The sequence below is a fragment of the Poecilia reticulata genome, linkage group LG7 (genome assembly GCF_000633615.1).
Source record: "Poecilia reticulata strain Guanapo linkage group LG7, Guppy_female_1.0+MT, whole genome shotgun sequence".
In the NCBI taxonomy this organism is placed as follows: Eukaryota; Metazoa; Chordata; class Actinopteri; order Cyprinodontiformes; family Poeciliidae; genus Poecilia; species Poecilia reticulata.
Window position 1 is genome coordinate 10,282,111 of NC_024337.1, and position 23,733 is coordinate 10,305,843.

General features: G+C 40.4%; 2 protein-coding genes across 3 annotated transcripts in view; both read right to left on the minus strand.

Moving 5' to 3' along the window:
* kcnc4 (potassium voltage-gated channel, Shaw-related subfamily, member 4) overlaps nt 1–19,484 on the minus strand; it is a 30,131-nt gene extending 10,647 nt beyond the window's left edge. The window contains exon 1 of one of the 2 annotated variants that reach the window (XM_017306007.1): nt 18,272–19,484. In XM_017306007.1, the coding sequence (XP_017161496.1) occupies nt 18,272–18,889 (618 nt within the window). In that variant the 5' untranslated portion in view covers nt 18,890–19,484. The remainder of the gene's footprint in view (nt 1–18,271) is intronic. The other variant, XM_008413282.2, reaches the window with a different exon arrangement.
* A 924-nt stretch (nt 19,485–20,408) lies between these two features.
* Nucleotides 20,409–23,731, minus strand: hspa1b (heat shock protein family A (Hsp70) member 1B). The gene is made up of 2 exons (XM_008413284.2): nt 23,521–23,731; nt 20,409–22,463 (listed from the first exon to the last, which is right to left on the minus strand). Exon 2 carries the CDS (start codon nt 22,442–22,444, stop codon nt 20,528–20,530), a length of 1,917 nt encoding a protein of 638 aa, XP_008411506.1. The 5' UTR covers nt 22,445–22,463; nt 23,521–23,731; the 3' UTR covers nt 20,409–20,527.
* Between the last annotated feature and the right edge of the window lie 2 nt (nt 23,732–23,733).

Below are 23,733 nucleotides of genomic sequence, written 5' to 3' on the forward strand. Positions count from 1 at the left end.
ATATATTTTTAAAACAATAGTTTTAAAAAAACTATTGTTTTTTTAAACAATAGTCGAAACTGTTTGCTATTCCTGCAGATGGGACTACATTTCCTAGAAATCAAAACTTTTTTTAAACTAAACCAATCGTGCTGGGATCCTACACTGTAAAAAAAAGTCACTAATTTACAGTACAATAGCAGCACCTGTATTTAAACTGTATTTTTACAGTAAAATTCTGGAAATTTTTAATTATTGAATTGTTTAAATACTGTAAAATATAACCATTTCAAGACCATCACTAACAGCAGGAGGCGCTCTGGCAGTGCCAGCGCTGTGCACACCTCCATGGAAGGCCAGGTATTTTAAATAAATGTAAAGATTTTATTTTATTTTATTTTATTTGTCATTTAGTTTATAAAATCAACCATTCACACAGAGCAACATGTCCAGGAAAAGTATCTAACAGACGTCGAGGGACTTTGTTTGCTCTTTTGTTAAATCTGTGTGTCATTATTAAGCCTCTAAATGCTCTTTTTTTTTTAGATGTAAACATTCAATGTATGTGATAGATTACACTGACTGTATAGAGAGAGCTCACCTGTTCCACAACAATACCTGTGCTGTTTGTATAAACTCTGGGAGCTTACTCATACACGCTGAATGCTAACTGCAGCCTGCGCTAATAGTAAGCTGACTCTCAATCCTTTCTGACTTTCCAGCTGGATGAATAATGCTCCTGTAACACGAGCGCACTCTCTCCCTTCGGGAACCATCTTTTTTTTTTGTATTCAGCTGGGTCTTCTTTTGGGTCTGGGATTAGAAAAGCACATAAAGCATGAAAAGCTAATTACAGGCAAATAAACACAATAAGAACCAGTCTGAGTAATAGGGATTTATTAACTCGTGATGAAAACAGCATCAACATTGTGCTGTTGTAGTGCAGGGGTCAGCCATGACAACGCTCACACAGCCATTTGGGAAGATGATGACTTTGCCACATGAAGAGCAGGGAAAGCCTCAGCTCTGTCCAGGGAGAAACTCACAGGAGACATCCTGACAGGGCGAACATAAACACATCCTGCACTGAGGCGAATTACTGCTGCCATTTGGCACGTTGAGTTTGCTTAAATGAAGCATAAATTAGAACTCTAATTTTACCGTATGCGACATCCATGATGCTGATGAGCATCCGCGGTAAAGATGTGTAAAAATCAATTTATCATTTGCTTTAGCTGCATGATCTCACACTGAAAATCTTTTGAAAAATCAAACCTCTTAATGTTACTACAGTCATTTGCTAACGGGAGCGGGGAAATCAGCCTTATCTAAAATAAATTATTTTTACTAAGACAAGAAATTATCCAGTCACCCAGACTTAACTATAACGTGTCACATTAGTTCCATCTATCAGTCAATTTTCTGTAAAATATTCCTTTTTGTCCTTTCTGGTATCGTATAAAGTGCTTTATATTGCCTTGTGTATGAACGGTGCAATCCAAATAAAATCTTATCTTGAAATTGTTTCTGACTTGCCAAAAACAAACATAACAAACATAGCATATTTGGAGATAAACAATATGCTTATATACTCTTAGTAGGATCTGTTTGCTGTAGTCAGGTAAGACAAATATACAGGTGTTTCGGGTGAAAAAAGGATCTGAACTCCACTGTTAAGCATAGTGGTGGATTTGTGATGCTGTGGGCTGCTTCTTTTCAAAAAACTCTTGGGAACTTTGCCTTGAGTCCTGTAAACTGAATTTAAATTCAAAATGTAGGATTTTCTTCATTTCTGAATAAATGTAATCAAAACAAAAGTTGTAATTTTCTAAACATTTTAGAGCGAGATAATGATTCTGTTCTTATTGCAGCACTTTTTTACTAGCCTCTTACAATAACAATGAGACATAACCATCAACTAAACTCAAAATGAGCAATTCTTTTTTTTTTCCCCCAAACATATCTTTATGTTAAAATCTCTATGGGCACCACTGTATCATATCAAGTACTTTTTAAAACGTCTCCGCTACATCTCAGGGAAATAATGTTATTTCTGTCACACTTATGTTTTAAATCAGCAAACAAATATTAATGTCAGGCAAAAATGCAGTTAGCATTTTAGTGGTAGTGTGATGCTACAGGACCGGGATGACTTGTTATAAATTTCTTTCACACCAGAACATAATTGACCAAACAATGAATTCTGCTCTCTAGAAAACAAGACAACAGAACGATTAGTTCATGACCCGAAACTCAGGCTCGGTTGAGTTTTGCAGCAGTCCATCTATGAGTGCATCAAATAAAATAACAAAATTAAGGTTTTGGAGTGGCCTAGTTAAAGTGCAGACATACATTTAAAAGAGATTATGTTTTGTCCATGCGCTAAATAAACAACTTAATTCTGCAAAGAAGAAAATCCACGCAGGTCGACGTAAAGGATTCACTGCACTTGTAGATACAAGGGACTGACATTAAAATTTGCTTGATGATCTGAAACATTTCAGCGTGACAAAGCATGACAGCAGAAGAAAACTTTACGGAGGCAAACACTTTCTCATATCACTGCATTCACATACATATCTTCCTAAAATCCCAGTTTTTCAGCCACCCTCCACCTCCTTTCACCCATTTACCTTCCTCCCTCATCTCATTGCTAGCATCCCATTAATCTGCTCTCCATCGTCTCTCTCCCACTTATTGAACTGATGAAAGCTGGTGACACATCAGCGCCGGAGACGCCCAGCCTCACACTGACCCTCCTCCCCCGCCTTCACTATAGGCTCATCATTAAACCCTCTGACTTCCACCTCCTCACATCCATTCATCCATCCTCAACAACCAATACCTCCTGACATCGCACAGCCCTCAATCACACGCTGTTGGAGCAATCTGTTGAAGCAGAGAGGCAATAAAGCCAGAGGCCGCGCGACGCTCGTCAAGAAGACATTGGTCCAAAAGCATCTGAATCCAGAAAGGTTCATAAAATGCATCTCCTACCATCAGCGCATGAACTAATTAGTGGTTGCTGAATAAATAACAATTGATAACAATTATAAACCTGTAAAGTTACATCCACACTCGATCTGTCACAGAAAAAAAAATCCAAAACAAGCAATTATGGAGCTGCAAATCCAAACAATAAGAGACTGATTACATCAACATGAGTTACTCTTTTTGTGCTCACTCTTCCTGTGACTCATTGCACTGAGTGGTTATTGTACCGTCGTTACCCCAACATCGCCTACTGCTCTGCTCTGCTCAGTAAAAGTGAAGCTTTTTTAAAATCTGCTTAGTAAATCCAGTGAGCGGCATACACTCACTGACATAAAGCAGAGCAATCAGGAAAAAGGAGTCGTTGATGGCAATCCAGAATGCTATTTAGAAAATAATGTCACCAGGTCGAAGACTTAATGCACTTTTAATTCCTTACTTTTTTATTTAGTCCAAACAGCATAAATAATTAGACTTAAAATGAAAACAAATCCAAATGCACCAGAGTTAACCCCCAAACAATCCACATCCCTGGCTGATTTAGGTTTAAAATGATTTTCATTCAACTAAGAAGTTTGTTTCTGAGAGGAAATGAGACAGTGTCTCTCAAAAAGAGTATCAATTTCCAGAAGGTCTGCGTGTTTAATTATTCTTTGTTTTTAAATGGCTTGTTAAAATTTCTCTAAACCATTCCAAGTCATCAATGGACGACGCTTATGTTTGCTGAGCAGCTTTCCGCATGTTTCTATTAGCATTTAAATGATTTATCCAGGTCTTTGAGTTTGAAAAGCCTTCTAACAGTCTGGTGATCTTTGATTCCCTCCACAGATTCTGTATCAGATTCAAGTTTGACTGAGTCATTCAAAAATACAAAAACGTCTTGCTTAAATCATATCTGACACAGGTACGGATAGTTTTAGGCTGAACATTATACCCACATACGTTGGACACTTGTACTTTTCTTGCACCTGGCTTGGAATGAGTCACAGAGCGGATTATCGTTCTTGATGCTCTCACGTTTAAAACACTGTGAACCCAACACGAGATAAACAAAAATGCAATTTAAAATCGCCAAACAGCAGATTCTTTTTAACACCAAATAGAACGCTTCTTTTCTCAGCGAGTCCGTGGGCTTCTGCATAGCTTTGACTAAAAGATGCCGCACGGGGAGAACTCCAGCATTTACTGATGTTACACCAACAAAACAGCTGAGACTAGATAAACCCACCAGCTGCCGCAGTCCTGCAGGCTTGTGAAGAGATCCCGGCAGCCTGGGGTTTACTGAAACGACAAATGGTTTATGTTTGAACTAAACAGAGCAGGCAATCTGCAGCCAGGGGCGTCTCTGCAGGGAGGGTGATCAATGCTCTGACAGACATGAGAACAGTTGAGACGTAACCAAACAGTGTAACAATTACGTGACCTCACACCTATTGAGCATGTGTCTGCAGGGAGCTGCCAGAAAACCTCTCATGTAGTAGACCAAAGGGAAGCAATTATTTCTCTTGCTTGTTATTTCTGTGTAAATGTGAGTGTTTGCCAAGAAACCGCTCTGTGTGGCTCAGTTAATGCTTAACACAAAGAGAAACTGAGCATTAGAAACTCCAAAGACGTCATTTAGCGTCTCCAACTTGAACTGTGTAAAAGCAAAAAAGGAAATCTTTTTAGAAGGAACCAGTTGTGGCAAAAAGCTGTTGATTTCTGTGCAGTTGAGGAATTTGGAAGTGGGTTAGAGTCCATTGCAAACATATGAAGTTGAGAAACATCTCATTCCTGATCCATGTGGTTTAATAAGTAGTTCTTCCATCCTCTCAAGCGGCAACAGCTGCAACTCTTCCCAGGAGAGTTTCCACAACGTTTAGGAGTCTGATTATGGGAACTTTTAAATAGCCTTCCAGCAGGACATTTATCTGTCAGTTTTCATTATATTTCTTTCAAAAAGGGGGCGGGCTTATTGAAATCAATACTCTGTGCAAGTTCTTTCCCACCAAACTCGCTCCTCCATGTGGATCCTGCTTTGTGCACTTGTGTCAAGTCATATTGGAAAAGGAAGGGATCAGGACTCAAACTATTTCCTTAAACTTGACTAATTTAGCAGGATGGCCACAGTTACCAATGTAGTACACAATGGATCCAGTGGCACCCCCAAAACATTTCCATAGGGGTGGCCAGATAGGGAGAGGGAAGATTTAAGGAGGCAGCCCTGTTATCAGAGTGAGCCGGCACACACCCGATCCCAGACACCGAGGATCAGGCGGCGGTCTACAAGCAGAGACAGGGAGTGTGACGATGGGCACACAAAGACACTCACACTCACACATCCAACATAAAGAGACACAAGAATAAATGCTATAAGGACACTCACACTCCCCATACACACTCTACACTCCCAGGTCCAGGTAACAACACCCAAAAGGGGCAACCAGGTCCTGGACCCAGGAGATGGTCCCTTTCATTCCAGGGTGGCGCTGCATGCACCAGAGGCGAGGCCGATCGGACAGACCCTCGTCTGGATGTCAATAATTATGTCCAGTTCCATGGCCTTTCATGTCTTAGTCATGAGAATGCAAGTAAGAGAGTCTGAGTTGTTGAATAGATGATGGTTGTAGAAGTTTTGTCCTGCAAATGGTGGGTTGACCATTTGATCTCTACTCAGTCTGTCTCTGTCTTTGTGTCCTTGGTCACCCGCCTTGCCTGCTGGTGGTGGTCAGCTGCATCGTAGCTTCACCTCCCTTAGACTGCCCCAGGGCAGCTTTGGCTACTATCCAGTAGCCTGCCACCACCAGCCGGTGAATGGGTGCAGAAATGGTTGAATGACTGAATGCAGTGTAAAGCGCTTTGGGGTCATCTAGACTTGAAAAAATGTCATACAAATGCAGGCAGTTTACCATTTACAATAAAATTGGGACCCATGCCGACATGACATCTTGGGGATAGAATACCCTTCCTGTACCTACAGTGATGCACCCCAAGGCCCTGGGTGTGGTGAGATGGAGCAGGTGGAGGAAGTTGTCTGAGGTTGGAGAAGAAAATGCCTTCCCACCTCTAACCACCAAGAGAGTAAAGTATTGGCACATCATTGGTGGTTCCACAGCAGCACCGCCACCAAGCCCCATAGAGTCCAAGGCCATCCACCCAACCCCACCCCAGAACATAACCTACATCCACCGCAACATTTGGACAACTCCCAGAATGCATTAGACATTAGACACCCATTAAAATTAATTTCCTCTTCCTGGGAAGCTTCTAACATTTGAATGATTTCCTCTATTTCCTCAAAATGTTTCCGTTCTCTCTTCTTCTTGTGAAATTAATTGACTTAAAAAGAAAAAAAATAATAACCTCCAGTTTTCATGGAACGGTGTCCATGTTCTTGGACTCTTAGGACCAAGAACAGAGTGGTTGACATTTCCATTTCCAACAATAAACCTTCATTAGGTCAGCAGGAATATCCTGGACAGTTGAGAAAAAGCCCATAGACTGCAAATCAAAATACGTCAGTCATAACCTATGATGTCCAGTTTGAGGTTATTTCTCCATCTAGTCACATCCTTCTGTTGCACATTCTTTCTAACCGCAAACATTTGTGAGTTTATTGCTAAATCCATTGTTCCAAAAAGCCCACAAACCTCTGGCCGACATCACACGGCTCCTAGCATTTTATTGCTCAGTCATTTAAGTAATTGTCAAAGCATAATGTTATCAGGTTTCAGTGTGCAGATTACAGCCGAGCTCCCCACCGGGGGGAAGAGGCTCAATCCTAGCCGGAAAAAATGAGAGCTGAAGGAACAAAAGCAGGAAAAATATCAAGCAACAGGAAGGACAAAAAGCTGAAAAACAACAAGCAGCAAGTTGTGATCGGCAGCAGCGGAGGGGTCCCGTCACAATCATCACAGCAAGCTGCCGAGTGTCACGCTGAGCTGCCACCAGTACGGACATGCTATGCGCAAGGGAACCAGTAACAAACCCACTGAGCTCTCCACTGAGATAATAAGTGCAGCCGGCTCTGATGTTGCTGGAACGCATGTCACACTGATTCATGTCTGCGAGTCTTGTTCACCTGAGGACAAAGCATTAATCTCCACCACTCAGCCTGACAGCCACATCTCTGCTGGGCACTTCATTATCAGACATTTATATTTCATAATTTCACAGAGCCAAAAATATCTGGAAAAATGGTGGTGATTATCTACCCATGATGTATAGCTGGATGAAATGATTACGGCGGATCTGAGTCGCGGTTCTTGTGGGGGGCTATATGTCATTTTGCACTTTATTAGACCTTCATGTACGACCAGCAGAAGCAGCAGAGCAGCGCTCAGCCGGCGGGTGAGAGGTGAGGAGCCTCCTCCACAGAGGGGAGACACAAGTGGATTGTGAGGGTCGTTCACACAAGCAGCACTGTACATCGTCTGTGTCTAACGTGGAAACTTTGAGAGCGAAACCTTTCTAACCAATCAGAGGATCAGGAGCAGCTTCAATAAGGAAATGTTTTTTTTTAAGAGGATTACTCAAGTATGCCATCAAAGATGTGTTTTAGTTTTTAATCAATGCGTATAATAAGGTGAGATCCTTTTTGTAGTGTGAATATGGGATTCTAAACCAGCGTTTTATATTAAAAGTTTTTTTATATCTGTTCTGTTAATTAGGACTAAGTTATCAGATTTTACTCCAAATTATTATAAAAAAATGTTAGGTAGCTTCTCTTGTGAAATAATAAATACATTTTTGTGAATCAGAATCTTTTTTTTGGTTCTACTTCAAGAGCCACAAGTAAGACAGATAAAAGCTTTATCTGTAGAAATCGAGAAATTATTTGTGTAGAACCTGTCTGACAACACGAAGTAGGCTGAAGGATCTCACAGAGAAACACTTCCTGCCCCAACCTAAGGAACCCGAGATCAGATGTGAAACAAGGTCATTACAAAAACCCTCATATCGCACCTGCTCAAACTAAGAGAACCTTTAAGGAAAATACTCTGTAAACTGGGTAAAATGTGAGACTTTCTGTAATGTTTTCATCCTGCTACATCTGGCATAAAGCTAACGCAACATTTTGGAAAATAAACATTTCAGTGACACTCGGCCAGAGCTGCTTTGCTGATTCAGAACCAGGAGATTTGTTGATGGAGGCATGAATTTTGCTCTCTTTGCAGAGCATAACTATTCGGTATTATTATAAATTGGTTGCTAAAAGTGACCTATAAATTTACTCTTCAATCTTTAGTTTGTCCCCGTAGGGAAATTGAAATTTAGCTCAAGCAAAGAGGAATCACACACAGCAACAGCCGTTGTGGCAATATAGAGAATACAAATATAAACAGTAAAACTGGCGCTTTAGGCCAGCTGGAGCTCTATGATATTGACTTTCATTTAAAAACTTTTCTGCTTCAGTGAAAAAGGACATTTTATATATTTCTCTCGACCACCGGGGAGGCAATAACGGCAGTCAAGAGGTAACTGTGAAAAAGCGGAGAAAGTCTTTATGATGCGTTGAGGTCATGGAAAATCAAATCCTAGCATTCAAAAAAAGATTAACTATTAAACAACAACACTGGGAATAACAATTTATTTTATTTTATTTATATAGAGCCATTTCACAACAAATTCCATCACAAGGTGCAAATTCAATACACTCAGTTTATTGGTAAAAAAGTTTTAGACGTAAGGAATCAAAGACACTTGGATTGAATCGCTGTTCTGAACAAGCACGTAGATGGTTGAATGCGTTGGGTCACTAACTCTGTAGGTAAAGTTCTTAAACAATACTGACTTATTTATTTTTTTAAGATGGCATTTATTCATTTGTTTGCGATAAACTCAGTTCCCCAACCACAGGCAACAATTTCATCAAAACAAGGACAAAAGGCTGCACAAAATTTAGCTGCGAAATAAAACTGCACAAATCGCAGTAAAAGAAAGAATGGTAATCACAAAAGTAGAAAAATGATCCATAATATTAGTTAAAAACAAATGCAGGAGCTTCTCCGATGTGAACTGAGAGGCTCTCAGTAAGAGACGATAACCAGACAATCAGACAGAGAGTTCCACATTGCATTGTTGGGAATTTGACGAACAGAAAAGAGCTTCACCATTAAAGGTTTTATGGGTCAACTACGTAACTGTAAAGTCAATTTTAAAATGCCACAAGCCAATAAAGTAAACAAGGGCATGCTTTCTGGAGCATTTTAAAAGAGTAGCTACAGAATACTGAAGCAGCTGTTAACGCGAAAGGGAGATTAGCTAAAATCAACAAATTACACTAATCTGTTTGGTATGAAACGAGAGCCTTGATCATTTGATATCCTGTGGGGCAGAAGAAAACTTTACCTACCCGCTTTGTTCAATGTACTGGTCCAATTGGCAGGTGAGGAGATGCTAGCATGTTGTGTAGTTTCTCTGTAACCCTCCAAATGATTTTTAACCAAATAATAGTGGGTGTGTGCACTGTAAACCCAAATGTTCTTTTACATAATAAGCAAACCTATTACTACTAATCTTTTCATTGTTTTGTTTTTTTTTTAAAGGTGGGATCGTTACTAAACAAAATGTGAATTGTAAACTACTCAAACTGAGTATTTGCTGTGCTAATGGCTCTGAGCTCTCATTCACAAGTTCTTACCGGTGAATTTTGTTTGGTAGTTCAGCTGTTAGTTCGTTCAATTCTGTTTTGATTTTTTTCTCTAACCACCTCATTTGATTCATGAAGAGCCCATTGAGGATTGAGGGGAATTGTTTTTTTCTTTTGAATTCCTGTGCAAAAGTTGTATATTGTCTTGACAAAGCTGTGCATTTTGTAAAAGCAGCATGGATGTCAGCATAAATTGAACTTTATACTCTTCTTATTCTGAAATACCCTCCTGCTCATTGTTTTGCATTAATGATTAAAGTCTTCAACATCGTGATGTTTAATCAGCTTTACATGTTTAAAATGTTACTTTTGCATTTAGTACAAAAATAAATCAATTGTAATTTACATTTAACAATTCTAAAGAGCGTGAGTTATGATTACTGATAAACATGAGTAACTTATTAGTGACTTATTAGTACTGAAACCTTGAGTTCTTTAGCAATGAGATGCGACTTTATGTAGACTTTGCTTGATTTGTTTGGTTTTTGATTTTGTAGAATCTAGACCAATGGTCCCCAAACTACTTGGCCTTCCACATTTGGTCCGGCCCCTTGAACAATATCAGAGAGCATTTAGATTTTTTTTTTTTTCATATACCGTATTTTCCGGACTATAAGCCGCTACTTATTTTCCTAAGCTTTGAACCATCTGGCTTATATCTGGATTTTTTTTCGACCACCAGGGGGCTCTTTAGCAGGAAGTGAATCATTGGAAGTCAAAATTGGAAATAAAAGAAGAAAGCACCCATTAAAACGGAATTAGGTTTTAATAGGGAATTGAAATTTGAGAATGTTGTTGATCAGTTAAATAGCATTGACTGGAAAAAGAAGATTTTTCGTTTTTCTAAATAATACTGGGATCATTATGAGTATTTTAGGCATAAATATTAGGAGTAGATGGCAGTAGTGCAACAATAATGGATGCAAGATGCCGTTGAAATCTAAAGAAGAAGAAGAAGAAGAAGAAAAAGGCAGCGGCGGCGTCTATTTCCATTCAGCACATGCTAGTAGCAACACGAAGGGTCATCACTTTTACTGTTACAGTTACCGTTCAGAAACTACCATAATCAGTTCCGTTAAATCTAATCTTGGCACCTTTCTCTTTTTCAACCGTAACAAATGTGATATTCAATTGACCTGTTATGACTCAAATTTTGGGTGTCCGCCCCCCTCTGCTGCTGCTGCATCGTTGTAGAAAACCTGGAGCGGCAGAGATATATCTGAGGTTTATAGCCCGGAAAATACAGAACATTTTTATGAACATTTATTTTATAAATAGTGTTATTTCCTGGATTTTTTCTGTGAAGAACCCAGAGAGGGTTATTTGGTTATTATTTATTTCATTAATAGTGTTATTTATTTATTTCCCGACTTTTGTTCTGTGAAGAACCCAGAAAGAGTTATTTGACTGTGTTTTCTGGAAAACAATAAATTTTTACATTTAGGCACTCTTACAATCGTCACACTTTTTCTGTTACAAACTGACTCCGGCCCCCCACCAGAGAAGGGAAAAGTTATGTGGCCCCCACAAGAAAAAGTTTGGGGACCACTGATCTAGACTATCCCATACTGTGTGCAGCTTTCGTAATGATTACTAATTCGGGTTTATAGTGTACATATTTGAGCCTGCGTGTTTAATTAGGAGGGTTTCTATTTGTGCACCTCTCTTTTTGAAAGTCATTAAAATTGCTTGTTTGTATGTTTATTGCATTTTAATTCCATGTACAGGGAAAAGAACAATTAAAAAAAACATATTTATAGGCTGAAAATTAATATGACATTAATGCCCAGGAATGCATGTGCACTTCTCACTGCTGCTGTGGTTTCTTGACTCCTACTTTTACGCATTTAACCAATCCAGTCTGTGGTCAGACAAGGCCAGCTCCACAGGCAGATAACTAAGTCTGTCTGCCTCTCTCTCATTTCCTTCCTCCTGTCTCTCTGAAACACCATAGGAGCTGTAAAGCTGCCAGTCCAATTCCTGGACATCAACTTAAAAATAAAATAAAAATAAAAATTGGACACTCTAGTAAAGCCACCTACATACGTACAGCTAAGAGCTGCAAATCAGTCAGACGATCCCACACTAGCTTTTTAGTTTGGTTTCCGATAGAAGGAGAATATAAGAGACAGACAAAAGCTGTCTAACCTTTGTCTAATAGTTCACAGAGTGAGGAAACACAAAGAAACCGAGCCCAGATCCATCACATCATCAGAGATGTGGATTTCTATTTATGGTTATTATGCTCTATAAAGCACCGTCGTGGTTCTCGACGGTCTGAGGAACCACTAATGGATTTCATACTCAGAATTTCACTTTAATTTAAGCATGGATGGATCAAACCGTGTTTTTTTTATTTCCAGAACAGCACTTTATGTTGTTTTTAAACCTTTGGAGTATCTTTCACTCTTACTAACCGGGAAGCAGTCCGAGGTTGGAAAGATTCCTGTTTTTCCTTTTATGACTTCCCAGAGACTGAGCACCGGTCCAAAGACAACATGTGTGACGATGTGTCAGGCCGACTGTCCAAAAACCCTTTTTCCTGGAAACAACTCTCTGACTTCCAGAGATTTAGCATCTTATCCTATAAAACAGGGCTCAACTTGCAGTGCTATTTCTTGCAGGCTGTTTAATAATCAGCATCCAGTACTCCTGTGTCTTACATATTAATTTATGTGATAATTTGAATTACATAAACGCAGATTTTCCCACACAATCCGACTTCATAAAAAAGGCAAACTACTCCTTTCACATGATCATTGGATCATTAAAATGCACTGGTTTTGATGCTGGCATCTGACAAAATGTACTATTTATTGCTTGTTTCATAATTGTTAACTATGTTATGTTTTTATGGTGTAAAGCATTTAGGATGTTTAATACAAAATCAACTTTATTTGACTTTTGACATAGACATTTTCTCTGCTGTTGAAACAGATGTTTATTCTGTATGATTTATTCCCAGTGACCTTGACTTATGGCAGGTCCTTGCTTAAGAACTGTGGGTCATAATTAGAGGAATGAAAACAGGTGATGCACTTTTCTGATCAGCATATCTGATTTATGCATTTACATGCCACCAGTTACTGTGGCTGTTGTACATCAAATTATGTTGCTCTCAACAAAGATCTTTATGACCAACAAAAAGTATTAATAAGGTAAGATTTAAAATCTGGAAGTGATTAGAAGGTTGGATGCATGATTAAATCAGGATGTATCAGCTCAGGTGAGGGAATCTGTTTCTAGGACAATTATTAGTTGTGCAGAATACAAAAAAGAAGTCCTGTTTTATGTTTGCCACTACAGGGACACACACAAATAAAACATGTAGAAATTCCTCTTGTAAAATGCCACTAAAATGTAATAATATGACCAAACTGCAAAATGGAGCGAACCGAAAACTGAATAACAGCTGGAGAAAAAGAGGAATCGTTTAGATCAGCGCATATTTGTGTGTGAGAATGGTCCAGTCAAACTCCAGAACAAAATCTAACCGAAGGTATTTGGTAAGACTCGAAGATGCTGTCTGTTGAATTTCTACTTTGTGCTGATTGGTCACATAAAATCCCCCAAAATACGCTGGAGTTTGTGATCGCAATGTGAAATAATGTGGGACAAGTTCAAGACTCTGCACACATGCTTCCACGTTTAAACTGGTCAGCCATTTGAATGCAGCTGGTTTCAAATGCAGAACTTCTAACTGTAGTATTTATTTATTTATTTTAAATAACTCACATGAATAAAGTGGTCATGACACAGGAAATTAAGCTGACCTTAGCAGATTCTGGTCTTTGAGAGGATGTGGCTTTAACAACACACAGATGAGCTTTTAGAAATCACATTACCTGAACCTAGCTCAGAAGCTCTCTGAAATAAAAAGGCCATAAAAGTAACGCGAGTCCCTTCATCCTCTTAAGAGAACACGCTCTCATAATGCTCACATAGAGTAAACATACATACATGTTCATCTCAGAGAGGAAGTGGACAGAGCATTATGACTGGGTCAATATGAAACTGCTTGCACTACGAATTCAAATCTTCACGGTTGTTGTTTTATTTTTTATTTTATTTATTTGTTTGGCAGAACTTCCCAAATGGATTCATCCGCAAACACACGGACACATAAGATGAACCGGCAGGTGCGGCGGAGGTCCTGTGAAGCAACACAGATGCTTCAGATATCCCCTGACTGAACCGTTAAATAAACAGCTGCAGCTTAACTGGACTGCACATTACATCATACTTGTGTGAAACGGAGAGTTTCTGAACAGAGCACTTAGCTACGCACACGAACAGATGTTACAGAAAGAATGAACCTTTCTCGGCTAAGCACATTTTCTTTTCTGGCCTGACAACTCCTGCTGATGACACTTGATACTTGCTTTCATGGTTACTTCAATGAACACTCTGCAGCTTTTGTTATTGAGCCATTAGGCACATAGCAGCATTTCAATAGCCTACAGCTGGAGTGCCGCATCTTCAGCGGTGCAAAGAACGAAAGCAAGCTAAGCTCAACGAGTTCATGCTCGATCTGTCACAAAGCACTGTCTGTTTTATTTAAGTCTGAGAAGAGTGTATGTAATTGCCTTGATATGTCAATTGTATTTATTTTCACAGAGGGATGTTTGTTTACTACCAGAAACGTCTGGTTTCCACCACTTGGTAAAGTGGACAACACTGAGTGATCATCTCTGCTGTTTCATTTTGGGTTTGCATTAAGTGTGTTTCTAAATAGAAATGTAGGATATATATGTCTACATTTTGGTCATATATATCCGTTTTTTCTTTCAGTTGAATAAACCTAGACTTTGTCTGATTCGCACACATTTAACGTCACAGTCTTGCACATCCAAAGTGGAGCGAACTTAACGAAATGAGTGCTTTGCATAACAGACACCTCGGCAGCTCTGCAGGGGTTCGAGGCGCACGAAGAGACAATTATTTTCCTCACTGCACTGTGAAAGAAGCATTGGTGAGAAAGAAGCCAATGTTCACACTATCCTTATTTTCTTCTTTGAAATTTCGTGCATTATCACAGACAATGATGTGAGCGAGCTCTTTGTTAGCTGGCTATCTGTTCAGCATCTCCTTGACTGCTTGCTTACAGCTCTGCCACGTGAGATCTATAAAACTGCTGCTGGACGTGGAGCACAGTGCACGCATTGCCTAAGGAGTTTGCTCACCTCTAAAAATTGTTAAATTCAGGCCTTTCAATCACTTCTATAGACAGAGGTGCATCAAATCCAGATCAGAGGAATGTAAACTGCTTCTACAATGTTTCGTGTACAAAAAGGGTTGGTGAAAAAAGGGCAGCTTGGTGAATTGCAGGGAGCCAACCATGACGGGTTCCACCTGAGCAATAAGTCTGCTGTAAAATTTCAGTTGAAAATGTCTAAACTCGTCGTTTCAGTTGCCAGAAAGCTGCAAAGAGCCAGATGAAGTGGTATAAAGCTGGACTCTAGAGCAGTGGAGTCGTGCTCTCTGGGATGATGAATCATGCTTTGTCTGGGATTCCAAAGAAGAAGTCCACTGCCAGGAAAACAGCACTTGGTCTGACTGCTTTGTGTCAAGAGTAAAGTTTGGAGCAGAGAGGATTGTGGTGTGGGGTAGTTTTTCAGGACCGGTGATTTTGGTTACAGTAGAACAAACCTTTAATGCCGTTAGCGTCCAAGTACCTTCCAGGCTGGGTCCTTGATGTTCCAAGATGACTGTGCACTAATGAAGTTTGGTGTGAAAAAAAGATGACTGGACTTACAACTGATAAAACACATTTGGGATAAATTGGAGAAGTAATTGTGAGCCAAGCCTTTTGTGCCCAACATCAGTGTCTGATCTCACAAATGCAATTCTGTAAGCATGTTCAGAAATTCCTATAAACACCTTGTAAATGACCTCCTGATGTGAACTGAAGCTGCTACGGCTGCAATGGTTGGACCACCACAATATGAAGGACTTCCTATTGAAAATAGGTCGTCATTAAAGTTTGTCCGTGTGCAAAGGCAAGGTAAGTGACTCGATAGTTTTAGATGTATCAATCAGAAATCCACTTCAGCTTACATAACAATCAGACAGCAGATATCGAGAGCTAAGCACAGTCAGCTTTATATTACTCACATATTGCACACGTATTACCTGCAAGCAAACCATTTCATTGCACTTACTGGAACTAATGTATAATAAATAACTTTTTATTGTATTTAAGCATCTTCCGGTATTACAAAGATAAACAGTAATAAAAAACAATCCGATCAGAACTTGAATAGGCCCAGATTTTATTCTCTAGATCAGGGGTGTCAAACTCCAGTCCTGAAGGGCCGCTGTCCTGCAGTTTTTAGATGTGCCACAGGTACAAAACACCTGAATCAAATGGCTTAATTACYTCCTCAGTTCTCCASWGYCTTGCTARTGRCYTAATTATTCTATTCAGGTGTGGTGCAGCAGAGGCACTTCTAAAAGTTGCAGGACACCGGCCCTCGAGGACTGGAGTTTGACACCCCTGCTCTAGATATTCCAAGCTGGTACAGACAAAAACAAAAGACTTGCAGTAAAAAAAAAAAAAAGATCAACCATCTAAGCCTTACACACCACACTTTTAAGATTTTAATTCGCAAGGAAATTTGGAAACCATGCATCAGCATGCTTCCACTTAAAATTTATGTGCTACTCTGCTTTTATGAATCACATAAAACCCAAATAAAATATAACAAAGGCTGCGATTATAGCAAACTGTGAAAAAGTTAAACAATGACCGTTTCCACACACAATGAAAGCGGGCAGATAGCAGCTTGATATGTTTGTCACAATTGTGTAATTATAAATGTTCTTTATCTCTGATCAACACTGAATGTTAAGTGTTTACTCAATCAAACATTATTGGCTTATGATGAGTGATAAAACTGAGTACATGTGTGTGTGTACTCTGACACGCATTCAGAGCTTGTACAAATTTTCAAAGGCCACTTTCCTAAAAACCTTTAATCTAAAGGAATCTTTTATGAGTCACACTTTATCTCGAGTCTAGAGAGCAAATGATCAGCCGTGTTTCAAAGTTCAAAATAGTTAAACTTATCCAGTCTGATCTTGATGCTTCTACACTGAAAAAAGATTCTTTACAGCACAGTTTGAGTTTAAATGAAATGAAAAATGTATATTTGTGTAAACAAAACAAAATTACTTTTATGAGTTTTTTTTGGTATCAGAACTACCACAGCATTAGACAAAACAATAAACAATACATTGTTTATTGTATTGTTTATTCAAACCATAACTGAATTATTCTGCTCCTATTCTTTACAACACAGCATTTTGCTTGAAGAAGCTTCACTCTATGAGTGAAAAAAAATAATAAAGATTCTCAGCTTATCGTAAAATATTGCTAAAACCTATTTTCACCTTGTTCTCATCAACAACGTCACGTTTTTCATCTTGTGGGTTTGATGTCTCATAACACCCCCTAATATCAACTGGATTGGGATAATGACTAATAACGCAATTTGATTTTAAATTAAGATGAAGTTTTTTAAATGTTGAAAAACAACAGCAATTCTGGTGATGGAAACAGAAAATAAAGAGCTAGTTAAAAAGTTGTTGTGTCTTTGCAAGTAGCTTTCTACCCTAATGTTTTATTATTGATAGCTTTTAGAACATGTAATTAAATCTCCAAGGAATTTACCGTTCATCTAGAGGGGAAAAGTCAAGGTCGAATGAAAAGTAACAGTGGGATATTAAATTAAATATGGAATTATCACAAAGTGTTAAAATTCAGTACAGTGTCAATGTATAGAAATGCACTGATCGGTTTTTTCCTGACCAACACCGATTGTATAGCTAGCTGATTCCAGTTTTGACTGGTTGTGAGTATTTTCATTCATACAGTATGAAAGAATATGAAATGTGCTCTGGGTGCTTTAGTAGAGAAAGCTGTTTTGAATTTAGCAGAAAACGAAGGAAACAAGATTACAGTGGACGCCTTTGCTGGTGTTAGTGACCACAATACCGGACAACATAGCGAAACTCCCGAATATTGAGAACGCTTCTAAAAATGTCTCATGTCCATTTTAATAGTTTAAATACAAAATATACATTAATACACACAGTGGAAACCGCATTAGCGTTACTATAGACTTACTTCCGCTTTTAGAGCTGTAGCCAATCACAACATGGAAAATAAATTGTGTTCCTGGATTGGCTGAAAACGTCCACCAATAGCATGTCAAGTAGCAACATGTATTTTAAGTTTTAAGGTTATTTTCTAAATAGAAAAATCCACAAAAAGGAAAATCTGTGAATATTGAACCACTAATAGTATCTAGGATCGATCGTATCTCACTTATGTATTAATATATATGTCCTTAGCACCTTTCAGATAAAGCAAAATAATATGCTGATTCATTGATTGTTGCGTCTCTTTTTATTTGTTCAGATTTAATAAATTATACCACGTGTCATGGACTTCACTGACGGGTTACTTTAATTTATCACTTTTATCATTAATGCGTGCATATTTTAAAGACTATGAATCTATAAACGCACAGTAATTCTGCTGCCTGACTGGCTGAAACTTTTGGGGACACTTGTTGATACTGAACAAAAAAAAACATCTTCAAAAGATGCTCTGGTCTCAATCTGGAAATAAAGTGGATCCAAAGAGAAGCCACCAGCTGAACTCACCCTGGCTGCTCTGGAGGTGTACGGGTCATCAAACAAGGCCCACACTTTGGGTCGCCAAACTTCCCAGCACCCCCTGGACCTGTCGCTGCGGTCCTCAATGCCGAACCGTCTTGGCGTGTCTCTGTCGTCGTCTGTGTCCTCCGGGTCGGGCGGCTCGAATATCTCCAGAGCCTCTTCCGCGTCCCGGTGCTGCCGGTAGGTCATCCAGCAGCACGGTTCCACGTCGGTGTCATCTATCCCCCAGAAGGCCAGCTCCTCCTCGAACAGCGGGCCGCACACGTCCGCCGGACAGTGCAGCTTCCCTGTCCGGTAGTAGTTGAGCACATAGGCAAAGATGCCCGGGTGTCGGTCAAAGAAGAACTCGGAGACGCTCGGGAGCTCGGCGTCCGATTCGGAGCAGCAGCCCTGGGAGTCCGGTTCGGCCAGCCAGGCCAGGCGGGTCCCCGGCAGGGTCCGCAGGGTGCTCTTGTAGGTCTCATGCCGGGTGCCGCCGACGTTGATGATGATTTTTTCCGAGTCCTCCCCTCTGGCCATCTCCTCCTTCAGACATGATTTAGACGGAGGTTTGTTTCCTGACTTGCGCCCTCGGTAAGTCGAAACGCACACCGAGCTGATCATTTAGAAGCTTGCTGCTCCCCGCTGCTCCCCGCTGCTGGCCGCTGGTCTGATCAGAAGGCTGGGAGAAGGAAGGTGCGTCCTCATGTCAGAGTCAGCGACCCATGACTTTCTGCTGCCAGAAAACAGAAACTATAGCGGATAAAAGTGAAGGAAACCACCTGTAGAAGACCTCACTACGGCTCAGATGTTTTCAGCTGATTCCACCCCCCCACCCCCAGTACTCTGCAGGTGATTATTTTTGGTTTATTTACACGCAGTTGGCTTTTTACGCACACCAAACGCGCCCTATCCAAAACAAATCTCTCCGTCCTTAGACCAAATCCGACCTCCAGCTCCAATCCGTGTCAACTTTCAACCTCTCTCCACTCACACACAGACAGGAACGCTGATCCCGCTCAGAGGAACCACTCCGAGACAGGTTGCGCTAAAAACCGGGCTCTTGTGGCGCGCCAGATGTGAGCTCGTTTTGCAGCTGGGGATGTGTTACACCTCCTGAAAGCGCAGCCTCTTTTCCCTTAGCGACACGGCCCGGTTGGACCGAGCGCAGAACAACAGTCTGACCGAGTTAACTCTTTGCCTGCCGAGGGCTGACGCATCATTTATTGAATCCCCGGCTCCCTCTAATTAGCACGGCAGGCTCATCAAGTGTTTGTGCGGCAAAGAGAGAGGAGAGCAATAACCCTGTTTAATTAAGCCTGTTTACTTCCCCTCCAGGCTGAGGTGCATTGAGCATTCATTAAATGCAATTATCTGTCATTTGACGCTAGAAATGTTTTTGTTTAATCTGGTGAAAATGATTTCAATTCTTACACACAGACACAATCTAATTATTTCATCTTATTGAACTGATTAATTCGACATTAAATGTGTTTGTTTCTTTTCTCGCCCCCTCAATGATTTTGTTTATTTAATAAGTAAATTACAGCTCACAGTTTGATCCAACAGGTAGTTGTTGGCTTCTTGTGCGATTAGACAACTAGCAGCTCGAGGTTTCCCTCTAGTGGACAACATATTAAATGAACTTCAAATAAAGAGAGGATCTCAATAAACTAAATAAGAAATAAATTTTGCAATGTAGAAATTATTAAAACCTAAAATTCTTCCTAATTGTGTGGCTATAACATAATATTAAAAATCCTTTTAGTTTTATGTAAGTTTATTTATTTTTTGGTCCAAAGAAAAATAATTTTGTGTTCTTATTAGCTGTGAGCTAAACGGAACAGAAATGAACGATCTTAATATATCACTCTTGTACATCTATAATGTACAAGTTGATCCTTTTAACTTACGTATTCAAATAAATTAGCACTTTGTTGATATTTAAATTAGTATTGACAATCACTGCATTTGATGGATGACTTTCATCTAATCTGTCCTTCTATTTATATATTACCCCAGGAAATATGTTTTCATTTAGCCCTTTATATTTGGATTTTATTAGAATCTCATGTGTATTTATTCTTATCACCTTAAATTTAAAGTACTTAATCAACACTGAATGGTTAATAAGAGACATATGTTATTTTTTTAACATGTTTATTATAAATATGTATGGCAACAATGAACACATTTTTTTTTCAGAAACCAAACATAAGTCAGAAATCTTTATCCAACAGTGAAATGCTGCAGCTCATAGTTCTAGTCGACCTCCTCGATAGTGGGGCCCTGAGAGGTTCCTCCAGCCTGACTGCTGGAACATCCTGCCGCTGCACCTTGATACAACTTTGCCACGACAGGTTTGCACACCCTCTCCAGCTCATTCTGCTGATGTTCACACTCCTCCTTCTCTGCCAGCTGGTTGTTCTCCAGCCAGGAAATTGTCTGGTTGCATTTGTCAATGACCAGCTTTTTCTCCTCCTCACTGATTTTGCCTTTCAAGGCGTCGTCTTCGACGCTGCTCTTCATGTGGTAAGCGTAGGACTCCAGGGAATTCTTTGCAGCGACCTTTTCTCTCTGCTGGTCATCCTCTGCCTTGTACTTGTCCGCGTCCTGCACCATCTTCTCGATCTCGTCCTTGCTGAGTCGGCCCTTGTCGTTGGTGATTGTGATTTTGTTTTCTTTGCCCGTGCTTTTGTCGACGGCGGACACGTTTAGGATGCCATTGGCGTCGATATCAAAGGTAACTTCGATCTGTGGCACGCCTCTGGGAGCAGGAGGAAGACCCGAGAGCTCAAACTTCCCCAGGAGATTGTTGTCCTTTGTCATGGCTCTCTCACCCTCGTAGACCTGAATCAGGACTCCTGGCTGGTTATCCGAGTACGTGGAGAAGATCTGAGTCTGCTTCGTGGGGATGGTGGTGTTTCGCTTGATAAGAGGTGTCATAACGCCACCGGCTGTCTCAATGCCCAGCGACAAGGGAGCCACATCCAGGAGCAGTAAATCTTGGACATTTTCTGAAGTGTCACCCATGAGGATAGCAGCCTGGACGGCTGCGCCATAGGCCACCGCTTCATCAGGGTTGATGCTCTTGTTTAGCTCTCTACCATTGAAGAAGTCCTGCAGGAGCTTTTGGATTTTGGGGATTCTTGTAGAGCCACCAACTAGGACAACTTCTTGGATCTTGGATTTATCCAGCTTAGCATCTTGTAGGGCCTTCTCAACTGGCTCCAGTGTTCCCCTGAAGAGGTCTGAGTTGAGCTCCTCGAAGCGGGCCCTTGTGATTGAGGTGTAAAAGTCAATGCCCTCAAAGAGTGAGTCAATCTCAATGCTTGCCTGAGTGCTGGAGGACAAGGTCCTCTTTGCTCTCTCGCAAGCTGTGCGCAGTCTCCTCACAGCTCTCTTGTTCTGGCTGATGTCCTTCTTGTGCTTTCTTTTAAACTCCTCCACAAAGTGGTTGACCATTCGGTTGTCAAAATCCTCCCCGCCAAGGTGTGTGTCCCCAGCTGTGGCTTTCACCTCAAATATGCCGTCTTCAATGGTCAGGATGGACACGTCAAAAGTGCCTCCACCAAGATCAAAGATGAGGACGTTGCGCTCTCCTCTTTTGCCTTTATCAAGGCCGTAAGCAATGGCTGCCGCTGTGGGCTCATTTATGATGCGGAGAACATTTAGTCCGGAGATCACTCCAGCATCCTTTGTGGCTTGCCTTTGGGAATCATTAAAGTAAGCTGGCACTGTGATGACCGCATTCGACACCCTCTGTCCCAGAAAGGCCTCGGCTATTTCTCTCATTTTAACCAAGACCATCGAGGAAATCTCTTCAGGACAGAATGTCTTCATTTCTCCTTTGTATTCCACCTGGACTTTGGGCTTTCCGTTGTCGTTGATCACCTTGAAGGGCCAGAGTTTCATGTCAGACTGGACCACCAGGTCATCAAACCTTCTTCCAATGAGCCGTTTGGCATCAAAGATCGTGTTGGTGGGGTTCATGGCGACTTGGTTCTTGGCAGCATCTCCGATGAGCCTCTCTGTGTCGGTAAAGGCCACGTAGCTGGGAGTTGTCCTGTTGCCTTGATCATTGGCAATAATTTCCACTTTTCCATGCTGGAAGACCCCGACACAAGAGTAGGTGGTGCCCAGATCAATGCCAATGGATATTCCCTTAGCTGATGACATCTTACTGGTTGAGATGAACCTAGATAGAATCAGAATGAAAATAGTTTTATTTTACGGGTACTCTTTGATGAAAGCCTTCAAAGTGAAGGGAAACTGTTAGGATCACTAATTCTGATAAAAAACCATTTGTGCTCAGCATTCATTTAGATATCAGTTTCAGAAAAGTTGGCTTGTAGTTTTATCTTTTTAACACCAACAGTGCAGCTTTGAATCATCTCCCCAGGCTGTTTTAAAGTCATTCAACACTTTGACACTTGTGACTAATACGACTCACATTTCAGTATAACTAGGAACATGTTTGGATCATCAAGCAACAACTTAAACATTGAACTGAATGGAGGAGGGTCAGTGTTGCCCAGAAGAGGTCTTGAAATGTGACCTTAATGCCCCATCTGTATTTTTGTTCTGACTACAATTTATAGGCCTCCGCCTTTTCAGAAATGAAGAACATATTGTAGGCTGAGTTTCTTTACATGTACAGTATGTACCTTTTCTAGTTGTCTTGAGTAGTAGCACCTGATTGTGGCACATTTTCATAGCAGTCTTTATGCTTGACCTCTTTTTGCCACTTAACTCAGACGTATAATTCAATAGATATGCAGTGTTTGACGACCGTGAAACAGCATTTCTGCAGTGATATATTAACTGGTTATTGTTTGTGTCTGTCTTTTACCGGACGGTTTTCTGTTTCTTATCCTTTTTAGATTTCTTCCTCCTCGTAAAGCGAAAAGAGTTTAATCCTCTAAGTTTGATACCACAGTTCGAACTGTGTTACCTTTAGCATATTTGTAATAGATTTTATGGAGCACATTGTGTGTCTTCACATCAAAATATTTGACTTGCATTTGCTACGGCTTATTGCTAGATACAGACTTAAACAGTAACACTCAGTATGTCTCCTTTGAACCAACTCAAAGAAATTGAGTTAAACCTTCACACAATTTTCTTTCAACATAAGATATTTTAAAGCATTTTAATAAAAAGATAGACAGAAATAATCACTCCCTTCCTTTTCATTCTCCAAGCGTTTTCAATTACGTTTTGACTATTTAAACAGTAGAATTCCAGCTACTTACAGTCAGTGGTGATCTCCTCGTTGGTGAAAAGGTTAGAGTTAGGAAGGATTTCCCCTGCGAGTCTCTTTTCTAGTCAGCTTCTGCCGTCAGGTGTTTCTTCTGAAACTAGTGCCTGGATTGAATTAGGCCCGTTGCTTATATAGTAACACCCGGGTTTCCAGAAGGCTCCAGGTGACCCCTCCTCCTCCTTCAGGCCCAGTGAGGAAACTGATA